Here is a 23,542-nt window from a genome sequence, read left to right as displayed (position 1 = left end):
TTCTGCTGCGCGTTAATGCTTCAGATTCAGATGAAGGACTGAACGGAGAAATTGAATACTCTTTACGGAACAAGTTCAGGAACGGAGCATCTGAGGTTTTTGATTTGGATAGTTTGACGGGGGAATTAAAGATAAAAGGTGGGCGAAATTTTGAGGAAAGGCAGGTTTATGAGCTAAAGATACTGGCTGCGGATAAGGGGACCGTATCTTTGTCTACACAGTGTAATGTGCTTGTAAATGTTGAGGATGTCAACGACAACCGGCCTGAGATTGAAGTCACTTCAGTGTCCAGCCACATTTCGGAGGATGCGCCTCCTGGGACTGTAGTAGCTTTGATGGGAGTTACAGACCTGGATTCAGGTATGAACGGAAAGATGGTTTTCTCTCTGCCTAAGGATATTCCTTTTGACCTCAAGCCGTCGCCTGATGGGAACTTTTATTCTTTGGTAACTAAAGAATACATTGACAAAGAATCGAAATCGTCTTATGATATCACTATAACAGCCAAAGATTTAGGAACTCCGTCGTTAACATAAACAAGATCCATTCACGTCGATGTCACTGATGTTAACGACAACAGCCCCACATTTGCTCAAAGCCCATATACATTCTACGTGGCTGAAAACAACAAACCAGGAAATGCCGTTTTCTCATTAAGTGTAGTTGATATAGATGAAGGTGAAAACGCACGTGTATCGTATTCAATTGATCGAATGAATTCAGACCAAGGCGTGACATCTTTCCTGAGTATTAATGAGGCGAATGGTACCGTTTACTCACTGAGGAGCTTTGACTTTGAATCTTTAAAAACATTTCAATTCTTTGTTGTGGCTACAGACTCTGGAACTCCGTCTCTGAGCAGTAATGTGACAGTGAACGTGTTTATTCTGGACTACTATAGTCCCGGGCAGTAATGGGAATACTCTAGTGATCCCAGATCGCAGGAGGAGAGATTCTGGAGAGGTAAGATGCATCTTCAATAATACTATTTTGATAAGTGTGTACGCCTTTCGAAGAGCTGTCCTTGGTGCTGAAATTCGAATCCATGCATTCTCACGAACTGCTTCCCTGATAAGGTTTCGTCTCACAATATAACTCTTTTTCTTCTCAAGAACATAAACTGCAATTTTAGCAGTGATGGAAAAAGTACACATTTTTCATAAGTGAAAATACGGATACCACACCAATATATTACTGAATATATTGTAAAATTATATTACTGAATATATTATAAAAGTAAAAGTAACCTATTAAAACATTAAAGTAAAATACCTTTAAAAACGTTATTAACTATCAAAAATAAAAGTGAACGCAAAGTTAAAGTGAAATGCATTATTCTAATAAAAAGCGACCCATTCGGCCACTTCTAAAACCAGAAGGTATTGAAATAAATGACACTGTGACCAGAGTGGTTGAAGACTGAGAATTTTATTTGGAAATAATTTGTGGTTCATGGAACTGAATGTGAATATGAGCTTGGTTACAAATGGACCTGTTCCAGTTTGAAACATGATTTGAAAATGGAAAAACAAATGTAATATTTATCATCTGTTGTATATTTAAGAAAAAGTAAAAAATAAAAATAAAAATAAAAAATCATGGCATAAACCACTGGCATCATTATTTAAAACCACATCAGCAGTAAAACCACATTCACCTGAGCGCAAATACGTTTATCCATTGTTGTGAAAATCTGAACATAAGGCCAAAATGGCTATAATGCAATTTAAGAGTTGCAACACATTGGCTGCAGACAAGCACTTGCACTCTTTTTTTTTTTTCTTTTTTAATTGCTTTATTTAGTGACAATTCACACACAAATTGACAATAAAAGCAAAAATGTCAATAAATTCAAAGACACAATGATTGTAAAAAAAAAATAATGCAACTTAAGGAAGAAGCATAAGAAGCACAGGATTGATATATTGCCTAAAACATCCAAAGTAGTTTGACCAATAACATGCAGGTATTGTATATAATCGACCAATCGTGGCGCGTGAGACGGTGAGATCTACAGAGAACGATCAAAGCGATGCAAACACGCGCAGGTGTTTGTTCGTTGGTTCGACTTGAAGCGTTGCTGCGCACCGATCATTGAATGACACCTAAGTACCGCGAAAGCGATTCGAAAGCATAAGGAGCAGTCTGCTCTGCTCTCTATAGCTCTCGTGAATAGGCTTGTTTGAGATGCGCCTCGCCTTGCCTGAAATGTAGGCGAGAGCAGGCCGCTGCAGTGAGGGGAGGAGTGAAATAAGCGCAGTCAAGACGGACAGTTCTGCCCTCTCGAAGTGGAACAGATACCAACGAGATCAAAGGCAGATATCGAGTTATTCTCACTCACGTGCTGTGTTGCTTATAAACATGATATAATTTCAGTTCTGATACCTTTATATGAAAATAAATATGATGAACAAGACACTTAAAGTGCTTGCTATTTAATTCCATACGAAAGGTGTATTTATCATCCATTTTTACTTTAATACAAACATGTATTTTAGATTTTTATAGAAATATGACAACAATCACATATCTCACACAGAGAATGATACACTGTCATTGTGTTTGGGATTATTCATGCATAATTTAAATACATAATCACATGAAATCAGATTAAAAAAAATATATATTCTAGAAGAGAACCGCAGCATCACAGGTGTCTGAACCAATGAGCATTAATTTGTGTCGTCAGTCAGTCGTTTCCCATCATGCTTTTGATCAGCGCAGTCGGTGGAGAGCAACTGCGCTCGACTGCACAATCCGACACAGCCGCCTCGCCGTCGTGAGAGTTTTTTGCACACGTCTATGAAGGTAAAATGACGTCAATTACCCTGCGTATGCAAATCTTTTTGACGTCATTTTACCTTCATACACGTCAGCATGATATCAGAGCAAGTCGGAGGTAAGTCGGACACTTTTCTAACCGGCATACATCTTGCGGTGATCACCGGTGATCGATTCTACGCAGAATTTGCTCATCTCAAACAAGCCCAATGCCATACAACGATCGATCTGCACAGCCAAAACCTGGATATTTTAGGCAATATAGAAATCCTGGCAAGGACGCGTCCCGTAAAAATGGCCCTAACTCTCAGACACTTGCGCTTCCACAAGTGACGTCACTTGCAATCTTTTTTTATTTTATTTTATTTATTTTTATTGAATCTCTCAGAATTTTACGACAGTAGCTAGGTGGTGAAGACAAGAAAAAAGAAACAAAATTACAATGTCATTTGCAATCGCCACCTGCTACCTACGTCACTTGCAATCGACACAAATGGTGCGTGTTGCCAATGGAGACGAGACGCTGTGCTGGTTAGATGATTAAAACTAAATTAGTACCATAACGTACAGCAGGTAATACCCGCGCTAATTTCAAATAATGTGGCATGAAAATTCAAACGCAGCATCAAAAAGCTACATTAACTTACATCGTGTCTACACCGGACGCGAGCAGCGCGGCGCGTTGCAATAAAATACAAGAACTCGTTATAATCATCAGTGATGCTGTCTTGGATGCTGCGCGACACGTGTCAGTGGCCCTTGGCTTGGTATTGTTGGCAGAATTCGGCCCTCGGCGAAAACTAATTGAGGAACCCTGACGTACAGGGTAGACCTACTGCAAGTCACGTGTAGGAGAAAAAGACAAGACCCGCAAATCCGTGGCGTTTTCCTCCCGTAGAAAATCATAAACACTTAATATGGCTTAATGTAAAAGGTAATGCTATTAAAAGACTCGAAATTCGATATACAGTTAAATAATATAATGTACTACAAGGCAAGCAGATGGCCAGTATATGAACACAACATGCAATTTAACGCATTGCGTTCTGAGCTCGTCTTCTTGCGTGTATGGATTTGGTCCTTTTGATATCACTTTCTTAATGCATTTCTTAATACACGCTCATCTACGAGTGCTCTGGAGTAATCGTAAAGTCCGAAGTGCGTCGTAAGAAGACAGAGTTATGAGGTCACGTGCAGGACAATCGGCAGATTGCACCTTTAACTTTATTCAAGTGCATATAAGATTTTGATTGTACTTCTCTTTATTACTCGTTGATTGTTTAAATGAATTTAAAAATGAAATAATTAAAACGAAAAGGAAAGAAAATGAAAAAAATATATATATACATAAATATGTATACATAGAACAGTGCTGATAAAACATGTCTGCAATACACTTTTTTTGTCTGTACCTGTAGAAACGTATTGGCTAGATCAAGTACAAATATTTGTGCTACTATCACCTTTAATGTATACACTTTATATATTAATAATATCTAAACTTATATGTTTATGTTTGAAAATATATCAACCATTAGTCATTCACTTCAGAAACACTTGGAAGAACTCATACGTATTCTTATAGTATTTCATAGGGTCTTAGGCCTTGGGTGGTTCAACAAACACATGGCCATCAAAAACGTTGAATCAACATGGTTTTATTGATTTGAGTCAATGAGCTGCTGTTGAAAATTGTTGTTCCTCTTATTGGCCTCTTTAAGACATTGTCTAATGTCTTTTTTAAGATATATCTCCAGCTGCACTGACTAGGCTACAGCCACAGACATTCTCAAACTGCTGAGGTGTTGTGGCTGCGGTCTGGACAACTGAAGATGGAGGCTGAGGCCTGAGAGGGTTGTTTGGAGTACTAGGAGATGGTTGGTGCTGGGAGATGGCAGGTGAAACTGATGCTGGTTGTCCTGCAGGTGACCTCATAACATTTGTCTTAAGATGCACTTCGGGCTTTACGATTACTCCAGAGCACTCGTGGATCTGGGATGATTTTCAAGTGCAAATTAAGTTACGATGCTTTTGGGAAACAGACCGTTATACTAAAATTCGGGCTTCGGGCTTTTACGATCTACTTAGGCTTACGATGCTTTTGAGAAACGCAGCCCTGGTTAGTTGTATTATGATTTGCTTTAAAGCGAGTGAAGTCTGATACATGCATTGGCAGGTGGATTCTAATGTTTCCTATCCCTGAATTTCTTTATTATCGGCTATATTCTCAGTTAGCCTCATGGTGTCAGTATTATACAAGGAAACCTTTTTAAATACTGTCCCTCCTCTTCGAGACGTCACACCGTTGTTCCTTTCCACAAAAAGCGCAATTCTGTTGTTGTTGAAACCTTGGATACATTGTTGTCTGCGTGGATTATGGTGAATTGTTTGAAAAAAAATTGACATTTTATAACATCTCCGAGATTTTGCTCATGAAGAAATCACACGAGCAACAATAATTAGTTTTTTGATAAGCGTTTGAATCATGATGGAACACGAAGGACAAAGGAGCAGATGGGAGTGCTGGTGGATCGCTTTGTGTTTCTCTTTTCTGCTGTACTTCGGAGAACATGTTTCAGCTCAGATAAGATACTCTATTCCAGAGGAGGTAAAAGATGGAACCGTCGTTGGAGATATTGCGAAGGATTTGGGCCTAGATGTCGGTGCTTTGGCGGACAGGCGGTTCCGTATTGTATCTGGATCCAATGATGATTTTTTTCAGGTAAATCAGAACGGCGTCTTGCGCGTTCATAAGAAAATCGACCGAGAGGCGCTGTGTGATAGTCATAGCGCATGCTTCATAAATCTGAAGATTGTTGTAGAAAATCCTCTTGAAATACATTATATTGCAGTGGAGGTGACCGATGTAAATGATAATTCGCCCAGTTTTAGTGAACACGAGAAACGATTGGAGATTTCAGAATCGACTGCTCGAGGGATGCGTTTTCAGCTTAAAGCCGCGCGTGACCCGGATGCAGGGGTAAATTCTATTCGTACATACAAATTAACCCAAAATGAACACTTTGATCTGGAAGTCAGAGATCAGGGAGAAGATAAACTGCCATTTTTAATTTTACAAAAATCTCTTGACCGCGAGATCAATGATGAATATCATTTAGTTTTAACAGCAGTTGATGGAGGAAATCCACAAAGATCAGGAACTCTAAATGTTACAGTTGTTGTTCTTGATAACAATGACAACAGACCTGTTTTTAGCCAAGATATATATTCAACAAATTTAAAAGAAAATATACAAGTTGGAACGCTAGTCATACAGGTTCAAGCAAGCGATGCAGATCATGGCTCAAATGGAGAGGTTACCTACGCGTTTGGCAGCGATCAGAACCCAAAGGTGTATGAAATATTTAGTTTGGATAAACTGACTGGTGACATTCGTGTGAAAGGCGATGTGGACTTTGAGGAGAAATCCATTTACAAACTTGATGTTCAAGCATCTGATAATGGCCAGCCCCCTATGAAGACAGATTGTAGAGTTGTCATCAAAATTTTAGACACAAACGATAACACACCCGAGATCGATGTAACGTCACTGTCGAAAATGGTGTCTGAAGACTCCAAGCCTGGTACTGTAATCTCACTCATTAGTGTTACTGACAGAGACACTGGTGTTAATGGAAAAGTTATGTGCTCTCTCTCAGAAAACGTTCCATTTGAATTAAAACAATCAGTTCAAGAAAACATGTACTCGTTAGTGACTAAAGGGAGCCTGGACCGTGAAACTGTATCACATTATGACATTACAATAACAGCGAGCGACTTAGGTCAGCCTCCACTGTCCTCATATAAAACTCTGAGCGTGCAGGTGTCAGATGTTAATGACAACCCGCCTGAATTTAGCCTAAATCCCATCGAATTATATATGATTGAAAACAACGCTGCAGGCGCGCCCATTCTCACGCTGAGTGCTTTTGACAAAGACCTAAATGAAAACTCTGTGATTTCATATCAGATTATTAAAGGAAATGGGACACAAAGTGACATGACATCTTTTCTAAATATTAACTCTGAGACAGGCGCAATTTATGCACTTAAAAGTTTTGATTTTGAGACTGTCAAAACATTTAAATTTTACGCGCTCGCTACAGATTCTGGAACTCCATCTCTGAGCAGTAACGTGACAGTGAACGTGTTTATTCTGGATCAGAACGACAACGTTCCAGTGATCTTATATCCAGTCAGCGCTAACGGTTCTGCTGAGGGTGTGGAAGAGATTCCCCGTAATGTGAACGCAGGTCATTTGGTGACTAAAGTCAGAGCCTATGACGCAGATATAGGATACAACGGCTGGTTATTATTTTCACTGCAGGAAGTTAGTGACCACAGTCTCTTTAGTTTGGACCGCTATACAGGACAGATAAGGACCCTTCGCTCATTCACAGAAACAGACGAGGCCCAGCATAAACTGCTCATACTGGTCAAAGACAATGGGAACGTTTCACTCTCAGCAACAGCGACTGTGATTGTCAAAGTTGTGGAGCCCAAAGAGGCTTTTGCAGCTTCTGATGTGAAAAACGTAGTAAAAGATGAGGAGGAAAACAACGTGACATTTTATTTGATCATCACTTTGGGCTCGGTTTCAGTGCTTTTTGTCATCAGCATCATCGTGTTGATTGTAATGCAGTGCTCTAAATCGACAGACTATTCGTCCAAGTATTTACAGGACACAAATTACGACGGGACTATGTGTCACAGCATCCAGTACAGATCTGGAGACAAACGGTACATGTTAGTTGGACCCAGAATGAGTATCGGCTCTACTATAGTCCCGGGCAGTAATGGAAATACTCTAGTGATCCCAGATCGCAGGAGGAGAGATTCTGGAGAGGTAAGCAAATGGCTTATTCATGATTGTTGCACTGTTTGATTTAAATTTGTCTTTTGTATATGACGTTGTTTGGGCTGTTTTTAAGGTAGATTTGTGACAGGTATTGTCTTTTGCTGTGCGAATCTGCTGTATATTGTCTAATAAAACAATTTTCTCTTCTAATCATTAATGCAATATTAAGAATTATCTTTATTTGTTTCAGTAGGACGCTGTGTCACAGCAAATGGTAGCCTATATGTTAGTTGGACCAAGCATAACTATTGGAACTATTTAGGTGGCGATTTCTTTACATGAATTTGTCTCGGACATCGATGGAAATACTTTAGTGATAGCCTACACTGTAGAGGTGGTGGAGAGCTAATCTGTGTTTTTTAAAAATGATTTTCTATAATGCTTTGTAAGATCTGCCCTGTTTATTTACCATCTCTCTGCGACATTTATGCGTGAGGCTCAAGTGACAAATGGCATGGATTCGCTCTTATAGGAAAAAAATTGCATCACATTATACGGTATTATCATCATTTGCCTAATTTGTTCTTATACAAAAATATAGTTTTTTTTTTCGGCTCACGACTGTGTATTTCGTGAACTAATTTATTTTGTGTCACCATTTTAAATTTTATGGAAGAACGTATCAAAAGTTTTTCTTATAGGTGACAAAATTAATTAGTTCATGAGTTCATAGCAGTATGGAGACGTATAAAAAAATGTAATAAACTGTATTTTTATTTTGAATTAGCAATGATACGACTTGCTTGCTACTTCTCGCGCGGAAATATGTCAGTGGTACTGAAATTTGCTGTGACATTTTGGATTGTAAGGTTTTGCGGTTTATGTTCATCAGGCTATATATGTTGTAGCTAAATGTCAAACAGGCATAGCCTATGTGCTATATATTGATGTTTATTTAAAAAGCCATATCTGTATATGGATCGAATATTTGCTCTCCGTATGCATCATACAAAGATCAAATATATTATAGTTTAAGTGCATAGAATTATATTTAAAGTCTTGACATGCTGTAGTGGACCTCATGATGGATCTAGTTTGCATCACACTAACCCAAGCTAGAGCGCACTGACTGCTTTTTAAGTCGGAGGATATGCATACAAGAGTTAGTTCCGTGATTTTCGAGCAAAATATGTCTTAATGTTCGACCCCGAATCATTTTAAAAAAATTCATGCGGTAACTGTGAGGAGAATCAGTTTACACTTGTTCCTCAGACGACGGTTTTCAGCATGGATGCTGGGAAACAAAGGCGCAGATGGGAGTACTGGTGGATTTCTCTGTGTTTCTTCTTGCTACCGTGTTTCGGACAGCGGGTTTCAGCGCAGATAAGATACACTATTCCAGAGGAGGTAAAAGAAGGATATGTTGTGGGAAATATTGCAAAGGATTTGGGTCTTGATGTCAGTACATTGGTGGACAGACGTTTTCGTATTGTTTCTGGATCAAATGAGGGCCTTTTTCAGGTAAATCAGAACAATGGCATCTTGTATGTGGAACAGCATATCGACAGAGAGGCGCTGTGCGTTGAAAATGTTGCTTGCTTGATAAGTCTGAAAACTGTTGTTGAAAATCCTCTTGAAATTCATTATGTAGAAATGGAAGTTACCGATGTAAATGACCATGCACCCAATTTTGCTTATAAAGACGTCGTGTTAGAAATCGCAGAATCAACCCTACCTGGTGAGGACTTTCAATTGCAGGAAGCAAAGGACCCTGATTCAGGCATAAATTCTGTTCGTTTTTATAAATTGAGCCAAACCGAGTATTTTGAACTTGAGCTTCGCGAAAATGGGGGAGAGAAAAAGGTCCCTGTCTTGAAATTACGTAAATTGCTTGACAGGGAGCATCAGGTCACTCACAGTCTAATACTGACTGCTGTTGATGGTGGGAATCCACCAAGATCAGGGAGTATCATTATTAATGTCACGGTGCTGGATGATAATGATAACAGGCCAAAATTCAGCCAAGAGTTTTATTCTGTCACATTGCAAGAAAATGCTCCTGTTGGTACTCTTGTCATTAAATTGAACGCCACTGATTTAGATGAAGGTCAGAATGGAGAAATAGTTTATGCATTCCTGAAAAATATTGAAAAACATGTTTACGACACCTTTGATTTGGACAAAACAGGTGAGATTAGGGTAAAAGGTGATTTGGATTTTGAGAAAAATAATGTTTATAGAGTCGGTGTTATGGCGTCAGATAAAGGCCAACCACCGAAGACAAGCAACTGTCGAATTATCATTAAAGTGACTGACGAAAATGATAATGGACCAGAGATAGAAGTTACCTCACTGTCTGATGTAGTTCCCGAAGATTCAAAACCAGGAACAGTTATTTCACTTGTTAGTATTACTGATAAAGATTCGGGCGTCAATGGCAAAGTTGTTTGTAAAATATCTGACAATGTGCCTTTTGAACTGAAGTCGTCATTTAAAGAAAATATGTACTCTCTTGTGACGAATGCTAAGTTAGATAGAGAAGCAGTGTCACAATATGATGTCACAATAACAGCCAGAGATACTGGTCAGCCCCCTCTTTCCTCAGTCAAAACATTGAAAGTGCAGATATCAGACGTGAACGATAACGCTCCAGAATTCCTTCACAATCCGTTAGAACTTTACTTGATGGAAAATAACCCACCAGGAGCCTCCATATACTCTGTTAGCGCCTTCGACAAAGACCTGAATGAAAATGCTGCAATAACCTATCAAATAATTAGGGAAGATGGAGCAAAAAGTCATATGTCGTCTTTCCTTAATGTAAATTCAGACAACGGACATATAAATGCGCTTAAAAGCTTCGACTTTGAAACTGTATATCGGCTCTACTATAGTCCCGGGCAGTAATGGAAATACTCTAGTGATCCCAGATCGCAGGAGGAGAGATTCTGGAGAGGTAAGGATAATTTTTAATTTCCTTAGGCTTTCGTAAGTATTTTAGAGGATTTTATTTGGTATTTATGTTGGTATTTATATCAATGTCAATAATTAGTATGGCGGTTTGCACAGCTTTTCACAAATTGGACTTTAAGATGTGCTTTTTCAGACATACTTACTATATTTAAATTATACTATACTAAGTGCATATTAAATGTATTATTTTGAAACAACTTTAAGTATATTAAGCGTATTTCAAGATATGTTTGTTAAAATTTTGATCTATTTGTAATCTATTTAATATATTGAAATTGTGTTAAATTGGAACCGCTTTAAGTATATTTAGTGCAATTTAAGTGTATTTCTTAAAATACATTTAAAATGTCCTTTTAATACTTCATGAACTACAGTTAGAGTATATTTGAAGCATCGTTTTAATGTACTTCAAGTACATTTCAATTGTATTTCAGCTCATTGGAAATGCATTAGCATTACACTACTAGTATATTATAAAGCTGCTTTTTCAGTATATACACACACATACACACTTTGATATCTAGAAAACTTTAATGTATTATATATTGTTGTGTACATTACAAATATCCATAAAGTACACTAAAAAAGGACAGCAGCATATAAACTGGTGAAAAACAAGACATACTATTAATATAAACTGGTGAAAAACAAAACATACTATTAAATGTATTAAAAATGCACTTGAAATACAAGTATGTTTATAGTATATTTTTGTTGCTACAAACATACTCAAGTACATTTTAATACATTATTAAAAAAACATAAATAAAAAAAGACTGAAATGCTATGGCAGAGCTGTCTTTTCCATTTAGAAGTATAACTAAGCATATATTTAATACAAAAGTACTTCTAGTATACTTTTTAGAAATATATTAAAATGCAATTCAATATATTTTTATTGCACTTCAAATAAGCATGTTGGGAATACAAATGTATTATAAACATACTACTTGAATTTCAAGTATATTTTTAATACATTTAATACTAGGTCTTTTTCACCTGGGTACTGTGTACTTTCATTTTTTTTTTGTTTTAAAAAATAAATTATATTTTATAGTTTTTTAAACAAGCCCTGGTGTCAAAATCACACTCTATGTGTTGCATAGTCTGTGTGCATGTTTTTTTTAAATATATATTATTTTATGTTATTCGTCGTTGAGACAAGAGCTGTCTGTTGCAACATGAAACGTGCAAATATATTTTTTGCCGAATAATAAAACGTTTTTTTTTTCCCCCAATTCGAACCATAAAACATATTTTAATAAATGTTAAGGCTTCTGCAAATTGAAAGATACTGTAAACGGTAACGCTGGAGGCGACTTGAAAGGTTCAATGGTCCACTCGGTGTCAGTGTTGCTCTAATTTTTGATTTCAAGTTTCAAGTCCAGCCCAGGATGATTACGCGTAGGCTTGTATTGTCCTCCTTATCCTGGATGGTACGATCCGAAATGGCGTTTAAGTATGCGATCTGTTCTCCGTGTGTTTTCAGTTAAATAGTATTGTATTACGCAGATAAATTGTACATTGCTGTTTGTAATCGCCGAGGATATATTTCTGGCAGTCTCACAGTAATTGTTCTGTCATGGAAGCCGGAGGACAAAGGCGCAAATGGGCGTATTGGTGGATTGCTTTGTGTTTCTCCTTGCTTCTGTGTTTTGGACAGCAAGTTTCAGCGCAGATAAGATATTCTATTCCAGAAGAATTGAAAGAAGGATCCGTCGTAGGACATATTGCTAAGGATCTTGGCCTTGATGTCAGCACTTTAGTAAACAGGAGATTCCGTATTGTGTCTGGATCAAAGGACGCTCTTTTTGAGGTAAATCAAAACAATGGCGTCTTATATGTTCATAAGAAAATTGACAGAGAGGAGCTGTGTGATGGAAATGGCGCATGCTTGATTAATCTGAAAATGGTGGTCGAAGATCCCTTGGAAATTCATTATGTTGGAGTGGAGGTAACTGATGTTAATGATAATTCACCCACCTTCACAGAAGAGGAGGAGCATTTTGAGATTGCGGAACACACACCCACAGGGACGCGTTTCCAAATACAGACAGCACGAGATGCTGATACGACTGTGAATAATGTCCGGTCGTATAAACTGAGTCATAATGAGTATTTCGACGTTGAAACTAAGGACAGACATGACGAAAAAATACCGCTTTTAGTTTTAAAGAAAGCACTTGACCGTGAAAACGCCGCAGAACATAGATTAATACTAACTGCAATCGATGGTGGAAATCCACAACGGTCAGGAAATCTTAACATAATTGTTACTGTCCTTGATGTTAATGATAACCGTCCTGTGTTCAGTCAAGACCCCTATTCTGTAATGGTAAAAGAAAATGCTGCTGTCGGTACGGTTTTGGTAAAACTTAATGCAACTGACTTGGACGAAGGTTTAAATGGTGTTGTAGAATACGCCTTTGGAAGAAACCTGAAGCGTAAAGTGCAAAATCTGTTTATACTCGATAGTGCAACAGGAGAAATTCAGATTAAAGGTGTGCTGGACTTTGAGGAAACAGAATTGTACAAGTTAGACGTACAAGCATCTGATAAAGGCCAACCACCCTTAGCAGCAGAATCCGTCGTTATTATTAAAGTAGCAGATATAAATGATAACGCTCCTGAAATAGACCTCACGTCTCTTTCCAATATAGTTTCCGAGGATTCTAAACCTGGGACTGTAATTTCATTGATTAGCATCAGTGACAAAGACTCCGGTATAAATGGAAAGATAATTCTAAGTGTTTCTGATAATGTTCCCTTTGAGCTGAAACCATCAGTTCAAGAGAATATTTATTCCCTTGTAACTAAAGGAAAATTAGATCGAGAACTTGTGTCCCATTATGACATAACAATAACAGTCACTGATTTAGGAAAACCTTCGTTATCTTCTTTTAAATCTCTGAGCGTTCAGGTCTCAGATGTTAACGATAACAGTCCTGAATTTTCTCAAGATCCGCTTGAATTGTACTTAGTAGAAAATAACGCACCTGGTGCCTCCGTAATGTCTGTGAGCGCATTCGATAAAGATTTAAATGAAAATGCAATGATTACTTATTATATTATTAGAGGGGGCGCTGCACAAAAGGATATGGCCTCTTTCCTGAACATTAACTCTGAAACGGGAGTTGTTTACGCCTTAACCCGCTTTGATTTTGAAGTAATTAGAAAGTTTCAGTTCCAAGTTGTTGCAAAGGTGATCCCAGATCGCAGGAGGAGAGATTCTGGAGAGGTAAGAATGGCGATTTATTTTTCTTTGTATGCAATTACTAACTCGTACAGCTTCACAGACAGACGACAAAATATGTTTCTCATAAAATTGATGAGCTAACTGCAAGTTAAGAATTTCTGACAATTGTTTTGCTTTGCAAAAAAGTACAATGTGCATGCTTTACCAGATGTCTAAATGTTTGCTGTTGTTCCAATTAGCGACAGCGTAGAGGGAGCTGTCCGCTGCGCTGGTGCTGAAATTAGTTGCGGTTTTCTTAAAGGGGTCATATGATGCTGTTAAAAAGAACATTATTTTGTGTATTTGGTGTAATGAAATGTGTTTATGCGGGTTAAAGTTAAAAAAACACATTATTTTCCACATACTGTACATTATTGTTTATCCTCTATGCCCCGCCTTTCTGAAACGCATCGATTTTTCGTCCTTTTATCGTCCTCTTTTGGAAGACCAAACAAAGTAGTTTCGCTTTCACAACGAAGCACACAGCGTCTTCAGGACATGGCTGCAGCGTCAACAAAACTACAGCGAGAATAAAAGTTACGCCTTCTTTCTTTGTGTGAACATTTGGGCGGCGTTATGCAAATCTTCCCAGATCGTGACGTAGGTATGTGGGGGCGTGTTAGAACGGGCCGTTTTAGGTAGGTGTGGCTGACTCTTAACTTTTATAAAGAATATCTCTTTGGGTTTGAGACTTTAGTCTTTGCAACTTTACAGATCTTCTTTATGCACCAAGAGCTTGTAACACTCCAAAGAGAAAGGAAAAATTGAAATCGCATCATATGACCCCTTTAAGAGTCGACTGGATTTCTAGTGAATTAAACGTGGCTTTATTGTGCTGTCACACACGTCTGCACGAGTTTTTTTGGGTGATATCTATGCACTTTATGAAATTATGTAGCACGTAGGTAAGTGGGACACTGAATGCAATTATTTTACGTGGTTTTATACATTATGTGCTTAATGAAAAACTTTTGAGGATTTGTCTTCCTGTAGACCACACGATGTCACTGTTACTCCAGTATTTGTATAGGAGATTAAGTCCAGCCCTTGATGATGATGCGAAACGGGCTGTATTGTTCCTCACATTTGTGAGGAAACATTTGCGAGCTGATGAACAGTATAACGGTAACAGGCTGTGCTAACTGTATTAACAGTGAATTCATTTTGTTTCGCATGATGTATCTAACATTATATTGTGGCATCTAATCATCCAGAATATACTGATCTTTGGAATAACGTTGCGGTGAACGGTCGCAATGGAAGCCAGAGGACAAAGGCGCGGATGGGAGCGCTGGTGGATTTTTCTGTGTTTCTCTTTGCTTGTGTGCTTTGGACAGCAGGTTTCAGTGCAGATTAGATATTCTGTTCCAGAAGAGGTGAAAGTGGGATCTGTCGTCGGAAATTGTGCTAATGATTTGGGTCTTGATGTCAGTACATTGGCGGACAGACGGTTTCGTATTGTGTCTGGATCTAATGACGCTCTTTTCCAGGTAAATCAGAACAATGGCATCTTGTATGTGGATAAGCACATTGATAGAGATGAGGTGTGTGATGGAAATAGCGCCTGCTTGATTAATTTGAAAATAGTTGTCGAAAAACCCCTCGAGGTCCATTATGTGGAGGTTGAAATCACAGATGTAAATGATCACTCTCCTTCTTTCCACGATAAAGACTTCTATCTAGAGATTTGGGAAAACACTGTTACTGGAACACGATGTTTTAGGTAGGTGTGGCTGACTCTTAACTTTTATAAAGAATATCTCTTTGGGTTTGAGACTTTAGTCTTTGCAACTTTACAGATCTTCTTTATGCACCAAGAGCTTGTAACACTCCAAAGAGAAAGGAAAAATTGAAATCGCATCATATGACCCCTTTAAGAGTCGACTGGATTTCTAGTGAATTAAACGTGGCTTTATTGTGCTGTCACACACGTCTGCACGAGTTTTTTTGGGTGATATCTATGCACTTTATGAAATTATGTAGCACGTAGGTAAGTGGGACACTGAATGCAATTATTTTACGTGGTTTTATACATTATGTGCTTAATGAAAAACTTTTGAGGATTTGTCTTCCTGTAGACCACACGATGTCACTGTTACTCCAGTATTTGTATAGGAGATTAAGTCCAGCCCTTGATGATGATGCGAAACGGGCTGTATTGTTCCTCACATTTGTGAGGAAACATTTGCGAGCTGATGAACAGTATAACGGTAACAGGCTGTGCTAACTGTATTAACAGTGAATTCATTTTGTTTCGCATGATGTATCTAACATTATATTGTGGCATCTAATCATCCAGAATATACTGATCTTTGGAATAACGTTGCGGTGAACGGTCGCAATGGAAGCCAGAGGACAAAGGCGCGGATGGGAGCGCTGGTGGATTTTTCTGTGTTTCTCTTTGCTTGTGTGCTTTGGACAGCAGGTTTCAGTGCAGATTAGATATTCTGTTCCAGAAGAGGTGAAAGTGGGATCTGTCGTCGGAAATTGTGCTAATGATTTGGGTCTTGATGTCAGTACATTGGCGGACAGACGGTTTCGTATTGTGTCTGGATCTAATGACGCTCTTTTCCAGGTAAATCAGAACAATGGCATCTTGTATGTGGATAAGCACATTGATAGAGATGAGGTGTGTGATGGAAATAGCGCCTGCTTGATTAATTTGAAAATAGTTGTCGAAAAACCCCTCGAGGTCCATTATGTGGAGGTTGAAATCACAGATGTAAATGATCACTCTCCTTCTTTCCACGATAAAGACTTCTATCTAGAGATTTGGGAAAACACTGTTACTGGAACACGATTTGAACTTCAAACTGCTCGAGATCTGGATATGGGAGTTAATTCAGTTCGACATTACCAGCTGAGTAAGAATGCGCATTTTGATTTGGAAATTAAAGATAGTGTATACGGAGATAAAACACCTTTCTTAATATTACAGAAACCATTAGACAGGGAAATCACTGAAATACACAGGTTGCTACTAACTGCAGTAGATGGCGGAAATCCACCAAAATCGGGCACTCTTAATATCACTGTCTTTGTTCTGGATGTAAATGATAACCGACCCATATGCAATAGCGATACCTTAACGATAACACTGCGTGAAAATGCAATTATTGACACTGTGGTGATATTTATAAATGCAAGTGATGCGGATAGTGGTCTAAATGGTGAAGTAGAATATACATACGGTAGAAACATGAAACCAAAAATACGTGAAATATTTCAATTAGATCGGACGACTGGTGAAATACGAGTTAGAGGCTTAATTGACTTTGAAGAAAATGAAATCTACAGTTTGATAATAAGGGCATCAGACAAAGGGATTCCTCCTACTAACACGGATTGTCAGCTCATCATTAAAGTTGAAGATGTAAATGACAATAAACCAGAAATACAAGTAACATTTCTTTCAAATGTAGTTTCGGAGGACGCAAAAATTGGAACTGTTATTTCTCTCATAAGTGTAAGTGATAAAGATTCTGGGATCAATGGAAAAGTTGTGTGTTGCCTTTCTGACAGTGTGCCATTTGAGTTAAAACCGTCTGTTCAAGATAACATGTATTCCCTTGTAACAAAAGAACGCTTAGACCGAGAGCTAGAGTCTGAATACAATATCAAAATAACAGCAACAGATTTAGGTAACCCTTCTCTGGCAGCGTATAAAACTATATTTTTACAGGTGTCAGATGTAAATGATAATATCCCAGAATTTTCGTCAAATTCTCTAGAGCTTTATTTAACTGAAAATAACCCTCTAGGCGCTTCTATATTTTCTGTCAGTGCATCAGACAGAGATATTAATGAACATGCTGCCATAACTTATCATATCATCAGAGGTGGTCGGACACAGAACGATATGGCATCTGCCATGAATATAAATTCTGAGACTGGTGTTATTCACACGCTAAAGAGCTTTGACTTTGAAACTGTTAAAACCTTCCAGTTCCATGTTCTCGCTACAGATTAACGGTACATGTTAGTTGGACCCAGAATGAGTATCGGCTCTACTATAGTCCCGGGCAGTAATGGAAATACTCTAGTGATCCCAGATCGCAGGAGGAGAGATTCTGGAGAGGTAAGAATAACAGGTTCATACTAATTACAGCTAACATTTTTCTTTGATATTGTTATACATTATAGTTTTAATTTATGGAATATGTTATGTCTTTAATTAGTTATGATTTCACAGCACAAAATATTGTTCAGTAGCCTACTTTGTTTGACAGCTTTTACTGTCTGATCGTATTGCAGGGAGCTGGTCACTTCGTTCGTGCTGAAATTCTTTTTTTTAATTATTTTATGAAAGCATTAAAAATGTAATTGGTTGCAAATTACTGAAAATATACATGTAAACTGAAATCTCATTCTTTCTTTTTTTTTTTTTTTTGCTTTTTTCAGATGTGCATTTTATACTGATTATTTTATCTTATTTTTATGGGCATTCTTACGAAATCACGCATTTTTGTCTTCGCTATATGCGTACTTTAAATTTATTTATGTTCATGATCCGTTTAAATTGCTACATTTTTAGTTATAGTGATATTCAGTTTTATAATGGTATTTTCACTTAAGTGACTCTTGTAATGGGTTCGACAGGGGATGTAACGCTTTACTGTGTGTGCACGATACAGAGTTGCTAAACCCTTCAGAATTATTCATAATATTTAAGAGATTAGTTGTTTGAAATGTTTGGGTCTTGAAGTAAGTAGCTTGGTGGACAGGCAGTTTCGAATCGTTTCTGGATCTAAGGAGGAGCTTTTTCAGATAAATCAGGAAAATGGCGTTTTGTACGTTCATAAGAAACTCGACAGGGAGTCTGTGTGTGCTGGAAGCGGTTTTTGCATGGTCAATTTAAAAACCGTTATTGAAAATCCTCTCGAGATACATTATGTGGAGGTAGAAATATCAGATATGAACGATCATTCTCCTAGTTTTCCTGAAAAAGAGCAGCGCCTGAGAATTTATGAAAATACACTGCCTGGCGCTACTTATCAGTTACAGGCGGCCGGTGATCCAGATTCTGAAACGAATTCGATCCGTTTCTATAAATTAAGTCCTAATGATCATTTTGAAATTCGATTTAGAGAGAGTGATGAGGATAAAATACCATTTTTAGTACTGAAGAAGGCTGTTGATAGGGAGATTACAACTACATACAAGTTGATTTTAACAGCAGTTGACGGAGGGAATCCTCCGAGATCTGGCATTCTTAACATTACAATTACCATTCTAGATATAAATGATAATCACCCTGTATTTAGTCGAGAGACATATTCTGTGACATTACAGGAGAACTGTATTACTGGCACTGTGGTTATCCGTGTAAATGCAACTGATATGGACGAGGGCACAAACAGTGATATTGAATACAGTTTTGCAACGTTAAATACCAAAGTGCATGAGGTTTTTGAGCTTGATCAGGACACAGGTGAAATACGTGTAAAGGGGAAAGTTGATTTTGAAGATGCAGAGGTTTATAAACTCAGTATTCAGGCATCAGATAAGGGACATCCACCAATGTCTGCAAATTGTAGAGTTGTTATTAAGATTATTGATGTGAATGACAACCAGCCAGAGATTGAGATTACATCACTTTATAAGAACATCCCTGAAGATTCCAAGCCTGGAACGGTCATTTATCTCATAAGCGTGACTGATAAAGACGCAGGGATCAATGGTAAAGTGATTTGTCAGATAAACAAAAATATTCCCTTTGAGCTAAAGCCTTCTTTCAAAGACAATATGTACTCTTTAGTGACAAAATATTGGTTAGATAGAGAAACGAGTTCACAGTACGACATTACAATAACAGCATCGGATTTAGGACAGCCGTCTTTGACTGCATCGACCACTCTAAGCGTTCAGATTTCTGATGTGAATGATAATGCTCCGGAATTTTTAATAAATCCTTTACACCTCTACTTAATGGAAAATAATGCAGCCGGTTCGTCCATCATTTCTGTAAGCGCCTTTGATAGAGACACTGCTGAAAATGCCGTCATATTGTATCATATAACTAGAGATGATGGGACACAGAATGATTTGTCATCTTTTTTGAATATAAATTCCGAGACAGGTGTTGTTTATTCGTTAAAGAGATTTGACTTTGAAACTTCTAAAACGTTCCAGTTCCATGTTCTCGCTACAGACTCTGGAACTCCATCTCTGAGCAGTAACGTGACAGTGAACGTGTTTATTCTGGATCAGAACGACAACGTTCCAGTGATCTTATATCCAGTCAGCGCTAACGGTTCTGCTGAGGGTGTGGAAGAGATTCCCCGTAATGTGAACGCAGGTCATTTGGTGACTAAAGTCAGAGCCTATGACGCAGATATAGGATACAACGGCTGGTTATTATTTTCACTGCAGGAAGTTAGTGACCACAGTCTCTTTAGTTTGGACCGCTATACAGGACAGATAAGGACCCTTCGCTCATTCACAGAAACAGACGAGGCCCAGCATAAACTGCTCATACTGGTCAAAGACAATGGGAACGTTTCACTCTCAGCAACAGCGACTGTGATTGTCAAAGTTGTGGAGCCCAAAGAGGCTTTTGCAGCTTCTGATGTGAAAAACGTAGTAAGAGACGAGGAGGAAAACAACGTGACATTTTATTTGATCATCACTTTGGGCTCGGTTTCAGTGCTTTTTGTCATCAGCATCATCGTGTTGATTGCAATGCAGTCCTCTCAATCGACAGACTATTCGTCCAAGTATTTACAAGGTGCAAATTACGACGGGACTCTGTGTCACAGCATCCAGTACAGATCTGGAGACAAACGGTACATGTTAGTTGGACCCAGAATGAGTATCGGCTCTACTATAGTCCCAGGAAGTAATGGAAATACTCTAGTGATCCCAGATCGCAGGAGGAGAGATTCTGGAGAGGTAAGAATAACAGATAAATTGCAATTACAGCTATCATTTTGCTTTGACATTATTATACTGTATATGCAGTATGCAGTTACATAGTAATGACCTCACAGCACAAAATCGTGTTCAGTAGCATACTTTGTTTGACAGCTTTTGTCGTCTGATCGTACATATCCTAAACGTGCAGAAAGTTGTTCACTGCGTCGGCGATTTTTATCTATTTATTTATTTATTTGCATTTCGTAGTTAAGAAATAAAGTTACACTGTCAATGGTCAGAAATGACTGAAAACATGCAATCTTAAATCCCATCATTTCTAGATTTTTTTTTTTCAGATGCAATCACGCATTTTTGTCTTTGCTTTATAAATAATTTTAAAGTATTTATGCCCATGATTCGATTGAACTGCTATTTTTTTCAGCTATGGTACCATTCAATTTTTTAATGGGATTTTCACATTAAGTGACCTTCGTAATGGGTTCAACAGGGGATGATACAGAGTTGCTAAATCCTCCAGAATTGTTCATAATATTTAAGAGATTAGTTGTTTGAAATGAACAGTAGACCGCTCGGTGTCAGTATTGCTCTATGATATGATGGAGAGATTATACCCTGCCCTAGATGGTGACATGCGCATTGCTACATTGTTCTGTACATTTCAGGAGCCACTGTGAGCCGAAGAAAACTATAGTGCTTACGGTGGGCTGACGATGCGACATAAGACATAATTTGAACTATTTCCTGATTTTTGGTACTACACGGTTTATCCTGTTGAGAATAATCACGGATAATACATATCTGGTTCTGGAATGCTCTTGCTGTAATCACTCGCGATGGATAAGGATGGACAAAGGCGCAGATGGGGATACTGCTGGATTGCTTTGTGTTTGATGATGCATTGTGAACAGCCTGTTTCAGCACAGATCAGATATTCTATTCCGGAGGAAGTGAAAGAGGGATCACAAGTGGGAAATATCGCTAAAGATCTCGGTCTTGATATCAGTTCGTTAGAGCACAGACGATTCCGTATTGTTTCTGGATCTAAGGACAGCTTTTTCCAGGTAAATCAGAACAATGGCATCTTGTACGTTCATAAGAAAATCGACAGAGAGGAGATTTGTGATGGCAATGGCGCATGTTTGCTAAACTTAAAGATTGCAGTTGAAAATCCACTCGAAGTTCACTATGTTGAGGTTGAAATAACAGATGTTAATGATCACTTCCCGTCTTTCCCAGAAAAAGACTTGCAGATTAAAATAGCGGAAAACACTTCAACGGGCACTCGCTTTGGTCTTCCAACCGCAAGAGATTTAGATGTTGGGGTTAATTCTGTTCGGTCCTATCGCCTCGGACAAAATGATCATTTTGACATAGAGGTAAGAGACAGTGAATACGGAGATAAAAGTCCTTTTCTGCTTTTGCAAAAACCCTTAGACCGGGAAAGTCAAGAGAAACACGTCTTAACATTTATTGCCATCGATGGTGGAAATCCACCAAAATCAGCCTCTTTAAATATAACTGTCTCGGTCCTCGATGTTAACGACAACCGTCCAGTATGCAACAGAGACACATACACTATTTCTTTAAAAGAAAACGCCTCTCCCGGTTTTACTGTAACATTTGTTAATGCAACTGACCCAGATGAGGGCGATAATGGAGAAGTTGAATATACTTACGGTAGAAACGTGCAGCGAAAAGTACATTATTTTTTTGATTTGGATAAAGTGACAGGCGAAATACGTGTCAAAGGCAAAATCGATTTTGAAGAGAACGAAATTTTTAGTCTGAACATCATGGCATCAGATAAGGGACGCCCTCCAATGGATACCGACTGCAGAGTTGTAATTAAGATTATTGATGTCAACGATAATGAACCTGAGATTGAAGTAACGTCGCTTTCTAATATTGTTTCTGAAGACTCAAAGCCAGGGACAGTCATTTCTCTTATTAGCATAACAGACAAAGATTCAGGGATTAATGGTAAAGTTGTTTGCAGCTTGTCAAAGAATGTACCGTTTGAGCTGAAACCATATGTTCAGCAGAACATGTATTCTCTAGTAACCAAAGAGAGTTTGGACCGGGAGGCTGCGTCCCATTATGACATCACAGTAACAGCTACTGATTTAGGCAACCCAGCTCTTTCAGCTTCAAAATCTCTGAGCATAGAGGTGTCCGATGTCAACGATAATACACCGCAATTCCCCCAAAGCCCACTTGAGATTTACCTGTTTGAAAATAATCCACCTGGACAGTCCATATTTTCTGTGAGCGCCACTGACAAAGACAAAAATGAAAATGCTCATATTATGTATCATATTATAAGAGGCGATCAGACACAAAGCGACATGACCTCATTCGTTAATATAAATTCTGAAACAGGCGTAATTAGTGCTCTCAGAAGTTTTGACTTTGAATTATTAAAAAAGTTTCAGTTCCACATACTTGCAACAGATTCAGGGACTCCACCACTTAGCAGTAACGTGACAGTGAACGTGTTTATTCTGGATCAGAACGACAACGTTCCAGTGATCTTATATCCAGTCAGCGCTAACGGTTCTGCTGAGGGTGTGGAAGAGATTCCCCGTAATGTGAACGCAGGTCATTTGGTGACTAAAGTCAGAGCCTATGACGCAGATATAGGATACAACGGCTGGTTATTATTTTCACTGCAGGAAGTTAGTGACCACAGTCTCTTTAGTTTGGACCGCTATACAGGACAGATAAGGACCCTTCGCTCATTCACAGAAACAGACGAGGCCCAGCATAAACTGCTCATACTGGTCAAAGACAATGGGAACGTTTCACTCTCAGCAACAGCGACTGTGATTGTCAAAGTTGTGGAGCCCAAAGAGGCTTTTGCAGCTTCTGATGTGAAAAAC

At 38.4% G+C, this 23,542-nt stretch overlaps 5 protein-coding genes across 5 annotated transcripts in view; all 5 read left to right on the top strand.

Moving 5' to 3' along the window:
• The first annotated feature begins 5,269 nt into the window (after window positions 1-5,269).
• On the top strand, window positions 5,270-7,724 carry LOC107655659 (protocadherin alpha-7-like). The gene is made up of 2 exons (XM_016443221.1): window positions 5,270-7,627; window positions 7,713-7,724. The coding sequence occupies exons 1-2, from the start codon at window positions 5,270-5,272 to the stop codon at window positions 7,722-7,724; spliced, it is 2,370 nt and encodes a 789-aa protein (XP_016298707.1).
• Window positions 7,725-8,742: 1,018 nt separating this feature from the next.
• Window positions 8,743-10,486, top strand: LOC107655658 (protocadherin alpha-8-like). The gene has a single exon (XM_016443220.1). It carries the CDS (start codon window positions 8,867-8,869, stop codon window positions 10,484-10,486), a length of 1,620 nt encoding a protein of 539 aa, XP_016298706.1. The 5' UTR covers window positions 8,743-8,866.
• A 1,648-nt stretch (window positions 10,487-12,134) lies between these two features.
• LOC107655657 (protocadherin alpha-8-like) lies at window positions 12,135-14,026 on the top strand. The gene is made up of 2 exons (XM_016443219.1): window positions 12,135-13,790; window positions 13,988-14,026. Exons 1-2 carry the CDS (start codon window positions 12,135-12,137, stop codon window positions 14,024-14,026), a joined length of 1,695 nt encoding a protein of 564 aa, XP_016298705.1.
• A 2,102-nt stretch (window positions 14,027-16,128) lies between these two features.
• Window positions 16,129-20,762, top strand: LOC107655656 (protocadherin alpha-6-like). The gene is made up of 3 exons (XM_016443218.1): window positions 16,129-16,651; window positions 18,460-20,678; window positions 20,748-20,762. Exons 1-3 carry the CDS (start codon window positions 16,129-16,131, stop codon window positions 20,760-20,762), a joined length of 2,757 nt encoding a protein of 918 aa, XP_016298704.1.
• Window positions 20,763-21,343: 581 nt separating this feature from the next.
• Window positions 21,344-23,542, top strand: part of LOC107655655 (protocadherin alpha-13-like) — a 2,410-nt gene continuing 211 nt past the window's right edge. The window contains exon 1 of the mRNA XM_016443217.1: window positions 21,344-23,533. Within this exon, the coding sequence (XP_016298703.1) occupies window positions 21,497-23,533 (2,037 nt within the window). The 5' untranslated portion in view covers window positions 21,344-21,496. The remainder of the gene's footprint in view (window positions 23,534-23,542) is intronic.

This window comes from Sinocyclocheilus anshuiensis, unplaced genomic scaffold, assembly GCF_001515605.1.
Source record: "Sinocyclocheilus anshuiensis isolate Anshui unplaced genomic scaffold, SAMN03320099.WGS_v1.1 scaffold1008, whole genome shotgun sequence".
NCBI lineage: Eukaryota > Metazoa > Chordata > Actinopteri > Cypriniformes > Cyprinidae > Sinocyclocheilus > Sinocyclocheilus anshuiensis.
The sequence above is the reverse complement of the archived record's forward strand: the minus strand, read 5'-3'. Positions and strand labels throughout refer to the sequence as shown.

Coding starts and splice junctions, on each gene's coding strand:
- LOC107655657 (XM_016443219.1), top strand. CDS start 12,135: ATGGAAGCCGGAGGACAAAGGCGCAAATGGGCGTATTGGTGGATTGCT. Junction 13,791..13,987: donor GGAGGAGAGATTCTGGAGAG/GTAAGAATGGCG, acceptor TGTTCCAATTAG/CGACAGCGTAGAGGGAGCTG.
- LOC107655659 (XM_016443221.1), top strand. CDS start 5,270: ATGGAACACGAAGGACAAAGGAGCAGATGGGAGTGCTGGTGGATCGCT.
- LOC107655656 (XM_016443218.1), top strand. CDS start 16,129: ATGGAAGCCAGAGGACAAAGGCGCGGATGGGAGCGCTGGTGGATTTTT. Junction 16,652..18,459: donor AGTTCGACATTACCAGCTGA/GTAAGAATGCGC, acceptor ATAATATTTAAG/AGATTAGTTGTTTGAAATGT.
- LOC107655658 (XM_016443220.1), top strand. CDS start 8,867: ATGGATGCTGGGAAACAAAGGCGCAGATGGGAGTACTGGTGGATTTCT.